General features: G+C 31.2%; 1 protein-coding gene across 4 annotated transcripts; it reads right to left on the bottom strand.

The window, feature by feature from the left end:
- On the bottom strand, positions 1,300–9,330 carry LOC109346169 (cellulose synthase A catalytic subunit 3 [UDP-forming]-like). 4 transcript variants are annotated; one of them, XM_019585578.1, is made up of 16 exons: positions 9,231–9,317; positions 9,027–9,128; positions 8,662–8,779; positions 8,344–8,539; positions 7,270–7,490; positions 7,041–7,155; positions 6,743–6,920; positions 6,130–6,396; positions 5,482–5,827; positions 5,234–5,371; positions 4,601–4,726; positions 4,304–4,516; positions 3,861–4,125; positions 3,311–3,513; positions 2,516–2,866; positions 1,561–2,145 (listed from the first exon to the last, which is right to left on the bottom strand). In XM_019585578.1, exons 3-16 carry the CDS (start codon positions 8,686–8,688, stop codon positions 1,561–1,563), a joined length of 3,231 nt encoding a protein of 1,076 aa, XP_019441123.1. In that variant the 5' UTR covers positions 8,689–8,779; positions 9,027–9,128; positions 9,231–9,317. The 4 variants fall into 4 exon arrangements, with proteins under 4 accessions (XP_019441124.1, XP_019441123.1, XP_019441125.1 ...); XM_019585579.1 differs by lacking the exon at positions 9,231–9,317 and having other exon boundaries at positions 1,300–2,145; positions 9,027–9,223; XM_019585580.1 differs by lacking the exon at positions 9,027–9,128 and having other exon boundaries at positions 9,231–9,330.

Below are 15,203 nucleotides of genomic sequence, written 5' to 3'. Positions count from 1 at the left end.
TAAAAGTCACAATAGTAAATAATAGTTATATCTTATAAAAATAAATAATAATAATAAGGAAATTAATTTATTAAACTTTATAAATAAAAAATACCTAATTAAAAATGAATAGACACATTTGACATATCATTTCTAGTTATTTAATAAATCATATTTACTCTCACATTTGCTTTATGATCATCTTTAATTTAATCCATAAGTTAGGCAAGCATATAGATATATATATACTCTGGGCTAATTCATATGAGCTGACAGTTAACTACAAGTTAAATTTGTTTGGGTACAAATGAATAAAAAGTAAAGCCTTTGTTAAATCAACCATAAATCCTTTATAAAAATAAATGTTTTTTTATATTACTAAAGAATATTTTTTCCCTGAGTGAGAAACTAATTATTTCAGAGTTTATAATTACCTTTCTAATAAGTATCACTCTCAATAATAAAATTCCCAATTTTTTAATCATCTTAAGGATCTAGTGAGACATTTCATTACTAGATAATTTATTAAAACAAATGTTTTATTTGAGGTGTTTAGCATCGAAACGTCAAATCCAATTTTATGTCATGTGTCAGACAACATACGTAAACAAAATAACCGATAGTTAAAATGAACAAAAGTATTCTATACTTGCTAATTTATGTGATTATCTTCTCTACTCATCTCATTCAAGATTTTAATAATTATTTTTTTAATTATTTTTTAACAAAATAACTATTTATTATTGATCACAAATATAATGACAAGTAATAGTTAATATAGATGAACTAAATTAAGTATATTTTCACCCACATTATATCATTCAATAAAATTTTAATTGTTTGGTGTCAACAGTCTAATATAATATTTATCTTTTATTTAAATTTGACTACGTATTAAGGAGAATGATAGAAGCCACAGTAGAGTAAATAAAATATAAACTAATCTAATTTCTAGAGAAAGAGAAAACAGGAAAAAAATTATAGGCGAAAAGATTAAAAAATATTTAAAAATCAATAAATATCTTATGATATAATAATATCATATTGTTCAATCAATATAATTTCCATTTAATGAGATTAAAACTTGATTGTTATTAAGCATCAATCAAAAAATAAATTAGTTTCCATTTTTATAATTCCCCCAAAAGGATTTAGCTAAGTTCAATAGCAGGATTGATCCAGGTAAAACAGAAAAGTATAATGATCAAAAGTCATGTAAAGCCTATAAGAAAGTGTTAGCAAATGTAACAGTAATAGATTTTCTACTGCAACGAAATTAGAATAAAAAATCTTAAGGTGCCAACGATATATACAACAATATAATCTTCTCATTAACAGTTTAATAATATTAATATCTTATCCATAAAAATGGAAGGTATCTCCAAAATATTACACAAAAAAATAACAACCTTAAACAATTTGGTTTCTTCTTCATCAACTATCAGTTGCATATAATTTAAACATGCATGGACAAATATCATAAGCTATAACAAAAGAATTACAAAACAATCACAACATGCTATTTTTGATTGATCCATGAGAGTGACAAGAGTTATTCAAAATCTTCCAGCTTTTATTTCTCTAGCAGTTAATTCCACATTGCTCCACATCAGGACCAGTAACTCTTGTTGTAAACGGATCGATTCGGACCCATAACAGTGAGAAAATGGATGCAAGCAGAATAGACCAGACCACCACGATGGTTGGCGTTCGATTCTGGCGTCCCATGAGACCTTTGAGGAAGGGGTAGAGATGAATGATCACCCAAAAGGCAAAGAAAAGCTTACCAAAGAGGGGACCCCATGATTGGTAGCCGCTGTTTACAGCGTAGGAGATACCAGCAACAACTCCGACCAAGTTTATGATGAGAAGAGTTGTTGGTGGAATGAGAAGGGTTGACCATTTAAACAAGTAGAGTTCAGCAAAATCTCCATCTTCATCTGATGCCTTTGAGGTAACAGTGAAGTTGGTGTCAATTCCAGCAAGCACTTTGAGTAAACCTTGGAACACAGCAAAAAGATGGGCTGAAACACCACCGATAACCCAAAATTGTTCATTTCTCCACCACTCGTCAATTCCAACGCCACTCCATCTCATCTCAAGGATACCCGTTGCGAAGATGGAAAGAAAGAGAAGGATAAACCATATACTGGCAAGGTTACTAATCTGCAAGCAATACAAAATAAGTCACAAGATCACATTTTGAGAAGTTAACTGAGATGTTTCAAGTTATAAAGTCTTGAATGCAAGTTTCCAAGCCTCTTATGTTAGTTGTGGAAGTAACTTGTGGTAGAAAATATATGAAAATTACAATGTAGGATATCATCTCAGTGAATATGTTTCCAAATTAGGATGATTATGAACCAAAAGACTTCTTAATCAAGAAAAATATAAACCACCTATGATCATTTTTAATGCAACATTTGGTTAATTATATTCATCATCTTTTTTTGCCCGTATTGTGAAAGAAAATATCCAATTAAGACAAAAAGGAACATGCTATTTGTTGCATAATATTTATGAAAAAATCACAAACCTGTGGAATAATGAACTTGTTAGTCAGGAGACATACAGCAGGTAAGGTACAATACATGAGAAGGGGAATCGAAGTGATCGGATAGATTGTGGTGTTTATATATGCGAACCTCTCCAGCCACTTTAGTCTTCCACTATAACCATACCAGATGGGACAATGTCGACTTACAAGAATTTCAACCGAACCCAAAGCCCATCGAAGCACTTGGTTCAGCCGATCTGATAGATTGATAGGAGCAGAACCTTTAAATGCTGCAAGCTTGGGCATGCAGTATATAGACCGCCAACCACGGGCATGCATCTTAAATCCGGTAAGAATATCTTCTGTGACAGAACCATAGATCCATCCTATCTGCAGAACACAACAAAAAGTTGATCACCTCAGTACAGAAATGCTAATAAACTAAAGAAAGGTGAGACAGAAACAAATGTGCCATATAATTTTTATTTCAGTTTTTTTATCAAACAAGTATAGATATTCGACAATGTTTTAGGTTTGATTGTTCTGCCATATAATTTCTATTTCAGTTTTTTTATTAAACAATCATAGGGATTCGACACAGTTTTAGGTTGGTTGTCAACTACCGAACACAACCTTCATCTGTAATCTGGACTTAGGACTGACTTTGCATATAATTTATGATAGAGCATTATGGCATTGTTCAATCCATGTAGCCGACCCCACCTAGTGGGATTAAGGAAATAATGTGTGTAAATGCACTGATCTGATCAATGGGAAACAACTGGGTCTCGGAAAAAGAAACAGAAGAGAATCAAACATAAGGTAACATCATACCTCGCTTCCCCATTCTGTTTTATCCTCATAACCGCAGCTGATAACATGAATAGCCTCCTTAAGAAGAGTTTCTGGAGTAGCAGACTGAGGAACACCACCATTTTCCATAAGTGTAGATGCAACGAAAACAGCAGACTGACCAAACCTTTTCTCAAGGCTCATTTGTGACATAAGTAGTGTTTTCTCATCATCAAACCCGGAACCTGATTAAAGATTGTATAAAGAGAAGAAAGGGTTAAATAATTGAAAGCAACTGAAAATAAATTGTTATCCATGCTATGCACCAAATAATTTCTAAAAAATAGCGAAAACGTGCAGGGCTGATCAGGTAAATTTATCACAATATGGTCCGTCAAATTAAAATATTATAGGAAGCAAAGTTGAAGGTACCACTGAATCTGGAAAGCAAACTACCCTACTCTTCTTTCAGAAATGGAATGATAATAAAAATCACGATATTCTATAACTACAATGAGCCAATTATAGTTTAAATGGTTGACCTACTAGTGAAATGTACATAGATGGCAAGAACAAAAATCGACAGGAATACCTTCTACTCCTTCTTCTATATCCTCGAGATTGAAGATCGGCACAGTTGGGTCAGCATGCTTGCTAGACTTTTTCTTGTCTGAGCCTTTCTTGCCAGATTTTGAACTCTTCTTTCGACTCCCACCACAGAGTGAAGAAAGCATTCCAATCTTTTTATGCTTGGGTTTAATAGGAGGTTCATAACCATATAAAGCCGTTCTATTAAAGACACATCCAGTACCCACATAAACAGGGCCTTGAATGCCATCCAAACCTCTCAAATTTATCTGTTCAGAAATAGACAAAAAGAAATAAGAATCGAAAATTTTAAATCATGTATATGTTAAGTACAAGCAATGATACATGCCTCGAAAATAAAAAACGAGTAAAATAAGCTGAATATCATTAACACAACTCTTTTATTTAAAACACTAACAGAAATCAAATATACTGTCTTCTACTTACATCAAAGAAAACAGTATTACGGTTGGCATATCGATCATTCCTATCAATACCATCAAATCTCTGAGGAAACTGGACATAGCAAACATTTTTGCCGAGGTTGGGATCCATCATAAAGCACATAGCTTCCCTCAAGGCCTGGCTGTTGTTTATGTAGTGATCACAATCAAGATTCAATAAGAAAGGTCCATTAGTCAGGACAGCCGCTACTCGAACCTGAAACAGTTATATTAATAACCAGATAAGTTCATTGATAGATATAAGTAGTTTCCATATTTTGTAGGGTAAAAAATCACTCACAAGTGCATTCATGGCACCAGCCTTCTTGTGATGTTGGAACCCTGGACGTTTTTCACGGGAAACATAGACTAAACGTGGAAGTTCATTACCGTCAGTGTCAAGTCCTCCACTTTGGCCCAAGAAAACCTGAAAACCAGAGATGTAAACTTAGTAAATGACACAATTAAAACTTACTCAAATTCCCAACCAAGAACTAAGGCATGGAACAACAAAATTGCCATATGTAAATAACTACATAAGAGTAAGAAATTAACACAAATAGCATTACAAGAGTAATCTTTAGAACAACTATAAATTGGAAAATACATTTTTTATAATAAAAAAAATACTATTAGATGAAAAGGTAGAAGATTACAGGAAGAGGATAAGATATCTCATGAAAACAAAAAGATACACCTAAAAACTAATCAACAGGGCCATGCAACAAAGCAATCCATCAATATACATTATTTAATCATTGAGTATCTAACAATTACTTCATCTAGGTAGATGAGACTGAGATGATTTATTTTAAAATAACTATGAAGGATAATTCCGAAGATAACGTATAAGGCACACTAGACTGCAAGAATTTATCTTAATCACGAGAATTGAACCAACCAAATAATAATAACAAACAGACAAATAAACTACCTGGATCATTCCTGGATGATCTCTAGTGTTGTTTCCCGGCCATGGTGTACCATCTTGCATCACCCATCCTTCCTCGGGAACCTTCACTGCCTTTGAAACAAGTCCATTGATACGAATTTTAAATTCTTCATATTCTCTCTGTCAAACAGAAAAAGGAAGCAACGTTAAAAGATGCAAGACACATGAGTAGTGCGTAGAACCATGCATGTCAAGACAGCAGAATAATCCATTTTCAGTCAATTGCTTACCTTCATTGCTCTACGCTCTTTGACAAATGATGGTTGAACTTTATCTTTCAAGTAGTCAATCTTCAGTGCAAAATACCACTCAGGGGCTCGGGGCTCAATGCTATATTTCTTGCAGAAAGGAACCCATTTCCGTGCAAATTCTGATGTTTCAGCCAGTGCTTCAAATGTTAACATGGCGGCACCATCATCAGACACATAGCAGGAGACCTTATCCACTGGGTAGTCAACAGCTAGAATAGAAAGTACAGTATTTGCAGTCACAAGTGGGGGCTCCTTTAATGGATCAACAGTACTGACAAAGATGTCAACGGCTGCTAACTGTGACGGTTCCCCTTCTCGGTCATACCTGCAGCACATGGATTTTTGAATTAAAAGAAGAGTATAATATTTATGCACTGTCAATGTAAAAATTTATACACAACCAGTACATCATCCACCATTCATTTGTATTAGTTTTTTAAGAGTCAATGATAATTAAACATAGATGATGAATGACGCAGTAACGATGTATAAAACTCATACACTGTCAATGCAACACTTTTTTCTCTTAAAAAATATTAGAGTGAAAGGAAAACAAGTATGAAACTCTCCAAATGATTATTTCCTTATACAGTAAGGAAAAGTTAAGATAGCCTTGAAAGGCCCTACCTTAGTGCAAGCCGGTCAAGATATGTTTCACGGTTCACAGGGAGCCACTTAGGGAATTGATCCAATATCCATGAAAAGGCAAACCAAATTTCACATATAACGGATATCAACCACAATGCATATGCATTGGGCACAGGATTTGTGATTCGGTAGTGCAAAAAAATGCAGAGGATAACCAGCCGCAAAACAATGACCATTCGGTATGGATTTATCCTAGATGATGGAAGAGAAACCTTCCTAGACAGAGGTTGCCGAGCTTCATCATTCCTGCATAATAAGAAGCATCAGGCTCATGCACAAGAGACTTGATTGAATGATTTTGCTTATTCAACACAACTATAATTTTTTTTTACAACAGAGTTGATTACAAACCCTCCAAGTATCAGTCATGACATAGTATATATGTTGTCACTACGGAAAAATTGGGTATTTACATATGTCATAAATCATACATGACATTCAGAACAGGAAATGAGATTCTTAACCCGTAAAAGAAAAAAGAACTGTAAATATGTTATAAATCACAAATGCCACTCAAAATCACCCAGAGAAAAGAGGCATACGACAGAAATAGGCAGTACATATTCTTATAGTTAAATAAAGGAGTACTCACAACAAGGAGTCATCCCCAAGCACATCGGTACTAGCATCAATATCTCCTACTCCTCTTTCAGAAGTAGCCTGCCCCGTGCTCATCGGAACAGCATTCTTATCTTGTTTCATTTTCCAGCCATCAACTCTTTCTTTCCATGCAACATTGCCAAATCCTGGATCCACAACCCTAATATTTGCTGCACAAGGAATATAACCGAACGCCTAAATCAATATCAGATAGCTAGATAAAGAAAAATAAAATACGACAATGTATGAAACTTTTACAAAGTAAGAGAGGGAAGGGGAGAGAGAGATACGTGATTGATTAGCATCCGATGAATATGTAAGATTATGGACACGCTTCCCACGAGCAGCTGCGGGAGATGCCATAGACAGCCTCTCGGGTGAAGCTGCAGATAATTCTCCTGAAACCTGTAATTGTATATATAATCAAAAAGATCAAAGGGATGAGGGAGAATGTCAACATTTTCGAAAGGCAGGGCGAGGGGTTTGTGAGAAAATATCAAAGCGAGCTAGCTGACATACCTCTTGTCCACTGGTCAGCAGAGGAATATGGTTGTGAGAAACTTCCTTATCATAATTTGGAGCACCAACATCCTCCGCTCGCCCATACGCCATTTGCCAACTCAACATGCGTTCTGCGATCTTCTGCTTTTGGTTTTGATTTTCCGAATTGTAATTGAAGTCATTGGCACCATCATAAGCACCACCATCCTCTTCCCTGTCTCCGAGAATTGCAGGACTGCCTGGAATCAATTAAAAAAGCAGGGCAATTACTGATCAGAGTGAAAAAACTTAGGTTCTTCAAATATTGACTAGGCATTGATGATCAAAATCAGACATGACATCATGAAAAATACATTGTGTGCATTAATAGTATATATCTTGCATCATACGATCCTAGTGATGGAAATACAACAAAATTGAACTAAAGGAAACTTGGTGTATGAAAAAATTTCCTAAGTACACATCAACCGAATTACTTAATGAATTTGTGTTGCAGTTTGCACTACCTAGATCAACAAGCCTACAATAAGTTAATCACTAAGATAAAGTCTCCTTCATCAATGAACTACAGTCACATATTAAAGTCAAATACCTAAGTGCTGCAATATTCTCCCAATGGTACAATCAGAAAAGGTCATCAAGTATAAATAAACTCTTCTCTAAACTATTCATGCACTTAGCAGATTTGGCTTCAAGGAAAAAGAAATAGCCTAGACTAGTAATGATTGAGGCAAAGCCTACACCCAGCAATATCTCATTTGTTGAATCCAAGAGTGCAGAACTCATGTATTCAATATTTGTTATTGACTTTAGTCTAAAGCATGTCTATAGCTGTAGGAATCCAGTACTATAGTTCATTGTTGCAATGTTCTTTAAGCAAAAGATATATTTTCTGTAAAATATGATGAACCTAGCATCTTTCTCACTAGCTTCACAAGGAACAAGTCAATTTCTACCATCCAAACTTCATATCTTTTAAGTGTATCAAAATTTTACTTTACTTTTATAGTCCTAAGCTTGCTACTTGCAATATATGCAGAAACAATATTGAAAATTACTTATGATAGACAACAGATTTTACTTTGATTTTACCTTTGTGCCTCTTGTACTGGGTTTTGCACTGGGGGCAGGACTGATTCCCATCCTTCCTTTCATACTCATAGCACGGCCTGCAGACTGGGAAAGCACAAACATCGCACGCGATGAATGGTTCACCATCCACAGTATTCCCAACATTATCACCACAGATCTGGCAGACTTTGCCACCCAATACCTTCATCTGCTTCGCCTGAGTATCCAAAAATGGTATCCGAAAATGTCATTAAGCATCAATCAACAATAACTGGCACCCCAACAACAATATTTTAATACAATTTGAGAGAAACAAAATGGAAAATTCATATAACTCACCCCAGCTTCCCCTTCTGACTCCATCATAGGCTCCTATAAGCTTGATCAGAAGCCAATAAGAATCAGATGATAATTCAAGGCTTCAAGCTCAACAACAATCACACATTAGTTAAGACACCTGAGAACAAAACCATGAATCAGATCACTACTTTCCAACACAATAATCAAATTGAAAAGGTTTAGATCTGACAAACTCTGATTGGTAACACTGCACCATAACTCATCAAATCAAACAAAAATGTCCTTAACATCAAGATCAGTGACACTGAACTGAAATCTACTTTAAATAAAGACAGGACTTCCAACTCTCAACTTCACCGTCAATCAAACATAACAGAATTTTGCAAGTAACATCAAACATTAACCTCAAAAAATAGATTTTTATCACCAAATCAGTTGAATCACTCAAATTCTGACCAACCCAGATAATTTTTTATAGCAATGAAGCCAAGAGTAAATCAAAATAACTTTAAAATAAAGAGATATAAAAAGGGTCGATTTAGTAATCCTCAACAAGTAACAAAAGATTCATAAATGAAAAGAATGAAACTTGGATCTGAATAGTATACCTACAGAAAAAGATGAACACTAGAGAAACGTTTTCTCTCTATGTTTCTACACTGAAAGCTTTAAGCTTTATTTCAGAGCGTGTGAATGTGCATAGCTGTAAATAAATATAAATATATTTAAAAAATAAATGGCTTAAATAAGAAGAAAGGGACAAAGTAAACTTCGAGTTTGGACTTTAATGCCACCACCGACAACATTCATATGCAAAGAGAGTGTTTGTGTGTTTGTGTGTCTGAGCTGAAAACCAAAATGGATCTGCATCATACACTCAATAATGTTAATTTTTGGTATAATAATACCCCCAATAATTTTTCTCACCAAACCAACATCTGGTCTCTGATTAAGATCTAAAAGCTAAAATTTAAAAATGGTCTTAGGTGTATGATGGTGATAATAATATCTGACTAATATACATTCATTGTGAATGTAAAATAGTTAGTTAGTATATCATCAAATGTAAAATTCCCGAATAATCAGGTGATTAAATATAAATGGTATATAATATAATAATAGTGTAAAACTCATATATTCTCATTTTATATATATTTTTCCATATCCTAAAGGCTTATAAATGTACTTTTGGCTCAAAAATATTTAAAATTGATTTTAAATATACACTTACTTTTTTTTGGCAAAGACTATCTTATGTGTGTGTATATGTGATTAGTGTTAGAGATAATAAAATGAGGTGATTTATCTGTTTCGTTCATGTCCGTAGATAAGCTCAAAATTTAAGCGAACGAAAGTGTGCATATATTATCATATGACAAAATTGCATATCATGTCCATTTTAAAATGGTAAACGGGCATGTGCATAACCCATGAATATTATTAAATAATTTAAATGAAAAAATTAATATAAAAAGAATTTAAATAAAGTAGTTGGAGAGAAAAAATAAAAAAAATGATATATCATATGAAGTTAAATAAATCACATTGTATCACAATTTTGAGGCATTAAATCACATTAATTTATTTGAATTTTTCTTCATTTTCTTTACGTTATGCTCGTACATCATCTGAATTGCCCAATAAAAATGCACACACGCTTGATAGACAAAACCAGTTAAATAAAATGAGTAAAATTTATATATTTTGCCCACAAAAGAATTATGGACTATATGGATAGGCCTCCTACCATTGGTTGTTTTGCTATATTTTGTTTGACATGAGTAATTGATAAGATATTTAAAAACTTATAAATTAGTTGAAAGTTGTTAAGATGGAGTTAAAAATTGAAGATTGATAAGTTAATTTAGTGGCCAAAATTGTTTTAAAATATTAGCTTATAAGTTGGGAAATAAGTGTAAAGTGACATAAATTTCTATCTTATATTCCATAATCTACATCAAACACTTAATGTAAACAAACTTAAAACCACTTATTAAATTGATTTTTTTTAAGTAAATATCAACATATAGTTTGCGTTTAGTCAAGTAATCTAATTGACTAGTTTATACATTTTTGTGTAATGTTACCATACACTAGTAAAGTTGTTCTTATACTAAAACTTAGCTCAAAGTAATCCTATAATTCAAATCTTGCTACAACAAAAATATAAATTCTGTAGTATTGTAATGATATATTCTCATGAAATGTTCTACAAATTGCCTCACATGATAAGAAGAAAATAACATATCATATATGATATTATAAATTAATTACTAATAAATAAAATATTTTATGAAATTACTTTTCTTACTATAGAAGGATTTTACCCTCCTTTTTCATACCCCACCTTCTATAATCCATATATTGTGTCTTATGATATTTCTTGCTTCATCATTGCTCTGATTCTCTTTTATATTCTCATATGTCTTTTTTAACTTTAATAAGATAAATGTTAGAGCAATGATAATGGTTGTTTTTAGTATTGTTCTTAAAAAAATAAAAACATTTTTATTTTGTTCTTCATTGTGTTATTCTTGTTTTCTTACTTTTGCTTCTAAATAACAACATTTTTTTGTTGTTCTTGAACAAGGAGAGAGAGATTTTGTGGAAAAAAAGTAGATGTCGTGAGACTTAAATAAAAATAATATTTGTCATTGTGAGGAAAAAATATATATTGTTTTTATTTTATAGGGAATTATAATAAATTATAAAACAATGTGTGAGATCTAAATAAGAATAAATATATTGTTTGTCATTGTGTATTCCTCTCATTCATTTGACATTATTAGTGAGTTTTCAAATTTTAGATGTATGAAAAATAATCACTAAAACTGCTTTTAACTTGATTACTGTATTTTTTATTTTAAAACTAACTTTTGAGTATAAAAATATGATTTCTTCAATTTCTTTATAAATAGAGAAGATCCCAATGGTTACTAATGTATATATAGCAAAATGTTGAATTAAAATTTTGGTTATAAAGTTAATGATCATCAAATCCAGTTATTGAACACAATTGGAGTATATAACGTTTATATTTTAAGGAATATAGTATTATTTAAATTAATATCAAGTTGAACGATTTTAAGTAAAAATTCACATGTGGGCAAAGCATTTATTATTAGATTTTTTGTTAGTACGCAGCCTGGAGGGAAGGACCGACAAGACACAGCTGGAGTCTGAAAGAAACAAGATAATGAAAGAGGAATAATATCCCATTTTTTATGTCTCATTTATATATTAATCAAATTAAAAAGTGAGGCTTAAATAAAAATAAAAATCATAAAAATAAAAAATAATATTTTTATATTACTCGATAAAATATAATTCATTCCCGACAGGAGATAATACTTTTTTTCTTAACATTGTGATCATTGTCTTATAGGTAAGCATGAACTGTTATGACGCGTGGGTATAATATTTACATATGAAAAAAGTTAGAATGGGTTTAAACCTTAAAGGTAAGTGATTAAAAGTATCTTCATTTTTTTACTTAATTTAATTATCTGATAATTTTATTTCATTAAAGTTTTGTTAAATATTTCACGGAATTTTGGGAGATCGTTCTCTTTTTTACTAGAAGATCAACATCGTGGAGAAAAATTCATTAAAACTTAAAAGAATTTGTTATTTTCAATCCTTAATATAATACAAAAATAGTTTGTTGCATTGAAAAAGCAAGTGAGTAAATTTTTATTTAGTTAATTTCAGGTATTTATGTGGAAGATATTTACTTTTAGAGGTTCCTAAACCTCACTAAAATCATTAAACAAAACAAAATTTAGTAGGCATATTTTTAACATGGACTATGCTTCTACATATCTCTATTAGATGTCAAAAAATTTCTTTTGAGAACTCCATTTTATTGCGATATGTAGAGATAAGTTAATTGTCTTTGTATATTGTACTCCCTCGAGAAGTTATAAACTGACGTAAGGTATGCTCTCCTCTAGTGTGAGTATGAATACAATGAATTTTTAGCTTTACCTCACTTTTTGCATACCATTTAAACTCTTTAAACTAGTTTAGAGCTTCTAATTTTTCTTTCATGAAATAGACTCATACATATCTAAAATAACCATCAACAAAAGTAATAATATAATGATGTACACTCACTAATGGTTGTTTTATTGTCCACATACATGTGAGTGAACTAACTGAAGCAACACTTTTGCCTAGAACTTTGAATCCTCATAAGAAGTTGGTGTGCCTTACCATATTGACAATCAAACACATACAATATAATCTTAGGTTATGTTTGTTTTGTGAAAATATTTATTGTTTTCATTTTCTCTTTCTATTTCCTGAAAATAGTTTTCAATTCCATGAAATGAAAATTTGAAAACTGTTCGGTTCCATATTACATTTTATTTTTCAAAAATGGAAAAGATAAAAATATGTTTGTTTTGTATATTTTCAATGTGATTTTATTTTATTTTATTTTTTAATGATAAAAATGTACTTAGCTATACTTCTATTAATAATTAATCAAATTTTTAATAGAGTTAAAAGGTGAAATTGAAATAATATTTTCTACTAAGTTTGGAAGCTGTTAATATTGTTATCCAAAAAAATTGTATAATTTAAATCCACAAACATATTAATAATATCAAATCTATTGAATTGTTGGAAAGGACAATTAAATAAGATAAAAAATAGTATTAATGTTAAATATAATATAATTCATATCTTATAAAATTATGGTTATTGATTATATAAATATTCTTAAGGTGTGAGATAACTTTGCCATAATCAATTTACAATAGGAGTTAGAACTTGTGCCATTTTAGGTCCTTCATTAGCATTGATATTTATACATTTTTATATTTTGGCTCAAGTTTTGTTCGTCAATCGAAATGTTCTTCAAAATATTGGTCAAGATATCTAACTTTATATAATTGCATTATTTTTTGTACTACCAAGTGTATTTTCTTTTAGGTAAGGAATTAATTCTTTTTGGGTTTGTGGTTGTCCCTCCCAACAAGTGTCGCTTTCAGAAATTGAACATTCGACCTTGAGGATCCAGTGGGATCTTGTACTACTAGACTAACTAATAAAAATATGATTGTAATATATACGCATTGTTGGTGTACAGATTTACACAGAGTTAACACATCATACATCATTATTTGCATTACTAACTAATGATTAAATATGAATAATAGATGATACAATAACAATGTATAAAACTTATATATTCTCGGTACACATTTTTTTCCTCTAAAATTATACACATTACATGATGCATTAGGAATTAGACTTTGTTTTATATATGTTGCATATGCTATGGTTTTATCTATATGTTGTATAAAGTAGTAAGTGCATACCTCATAATATTCCTAATCATCATATAGTAATTTGGGCAATATAAAAAGAACTTTATGTTTGCTTCTTTCAAATTGAAGGATAACATAGAATTTACCTATATGCATACATGGCAAATAAGAAATTGAAGACTGTATCTTTAATAAAGGAAGAAGATAGGCCATAACCACAACATTAAAGAGATCAACCAACAAATAGAACAAGTCACTTGATTTCGTACTTGAATTATACTCCATATATGAATTATATGTTAATTTAAATATTTGTAAAGAAAAACTATCAGCATGTTTTCTTATTAGTAATACCAGCAACTTTAAAACAAAATAAGATAATCTCTTTTCAAAAGAATAAAAAAAATGTGATCTTTTTAGAAAAATGGGTATAAACGAAATGGAAAATAACTGAAAAATAAATAAAGAAGAGAATAGATGGTAGAGTTTGTCAAATATTAATAATCATAACAATATAGAGAAATTAAATAGATGAAACCCATATATGGGTATCTATTTGCAAAGAAAAGAATTAAAAAATATATGAACAAGGAAAACATGTTTAACTACATCAACAAGCGAAAATAATGGAAACGTGATTTTGATGTTTTCAATTTTTCACTATTTTTAATATTTCTAGAAAATATTTTCATTAAGATCTTACCAAACACATTTTGAGTTGTATTTTTCATTTTCAATGAAAATAGGAAATGAACAAACCAAGCATACCCTTATATTTCAAGTTGACTAAGACCTTTTAGTAAAGATCTTTCCATTATTATCTTGAGCTTTCCATAGTTCATATGTCCTAAACGAACGTGCCACAAATTAGTAGTGTCATTTTTTGTTGTCTTGGCTACGTATGTTGGTCTACTGACGTTACATATACTAACTCAAGTTTTATTCCTTTCAGGATCAGTGTCCCAAACGACTTCAAATTCATGTAAACCTTGACATCATTCAATCCAACCATTTCATAATTTCCTGAAGCTATAAGCTATGACATAGACAATAAATTCATCTTCATCTCTTGTACATGATATACATTTTGGATATGTAATGAATAAGAAATATGATGAGGAACTACTTTTGTCTAATCAACATGTGTAATCGACAACACAATGTTGTCATCGATTAGCACCACTTATTTTTTCTATATTCTTTCTTGCTTGATAATTTCTTATCATCACCTTTCATATGGTTGGAACAACGAAAATCAACAATCCAACCATACTTATAATTGACTAATTAATCAGTATAAATGTA

This window comes from Lupinus angustifolius, chromosome LG04 (assembly GCF_001865875.1).
Source record: "Lupinus angustifolius cultivar Tanjil chromosome LG04, LupAngTanjil_v1.0, whole genome shotgun sequence".
In the NCBI taxonomy this organism is placed as follows: domain Eukaryota; kingdom Viridiplantae; phylum Streptophyta; class Magnoliopsida; order Fabales; family Fabaceae; genus Lupinus; species Lupinus angustifolius.
The sequence above is the reverse complement of the archived record's forward strand: the minus strand, read 5'-3'. Positions and strand labels throughout refer to the sequence as shown.

Coding starts and splice junctions, on each gene's coding strand:
- LOC109346169 (XM_019585580.1), bottom strand. CDS start 8,688: ATGATGGAGTCAGAAGGGGAAGCTGGG. Junction 7,156..7,269: donor TGCTGACCAGTGGACAAGAG/GTATGTCAGCTA, acceptor ATACAATTACAG/GTTTCAGGAGAATTATCTGC. Junction 2,146..2,515: donor ACAAGTTCATTATTCCACAG/GTTTGTGATTTT, acceptor TATTGCTTGCAG/ATTAGTAACCTTGCCAGTAT.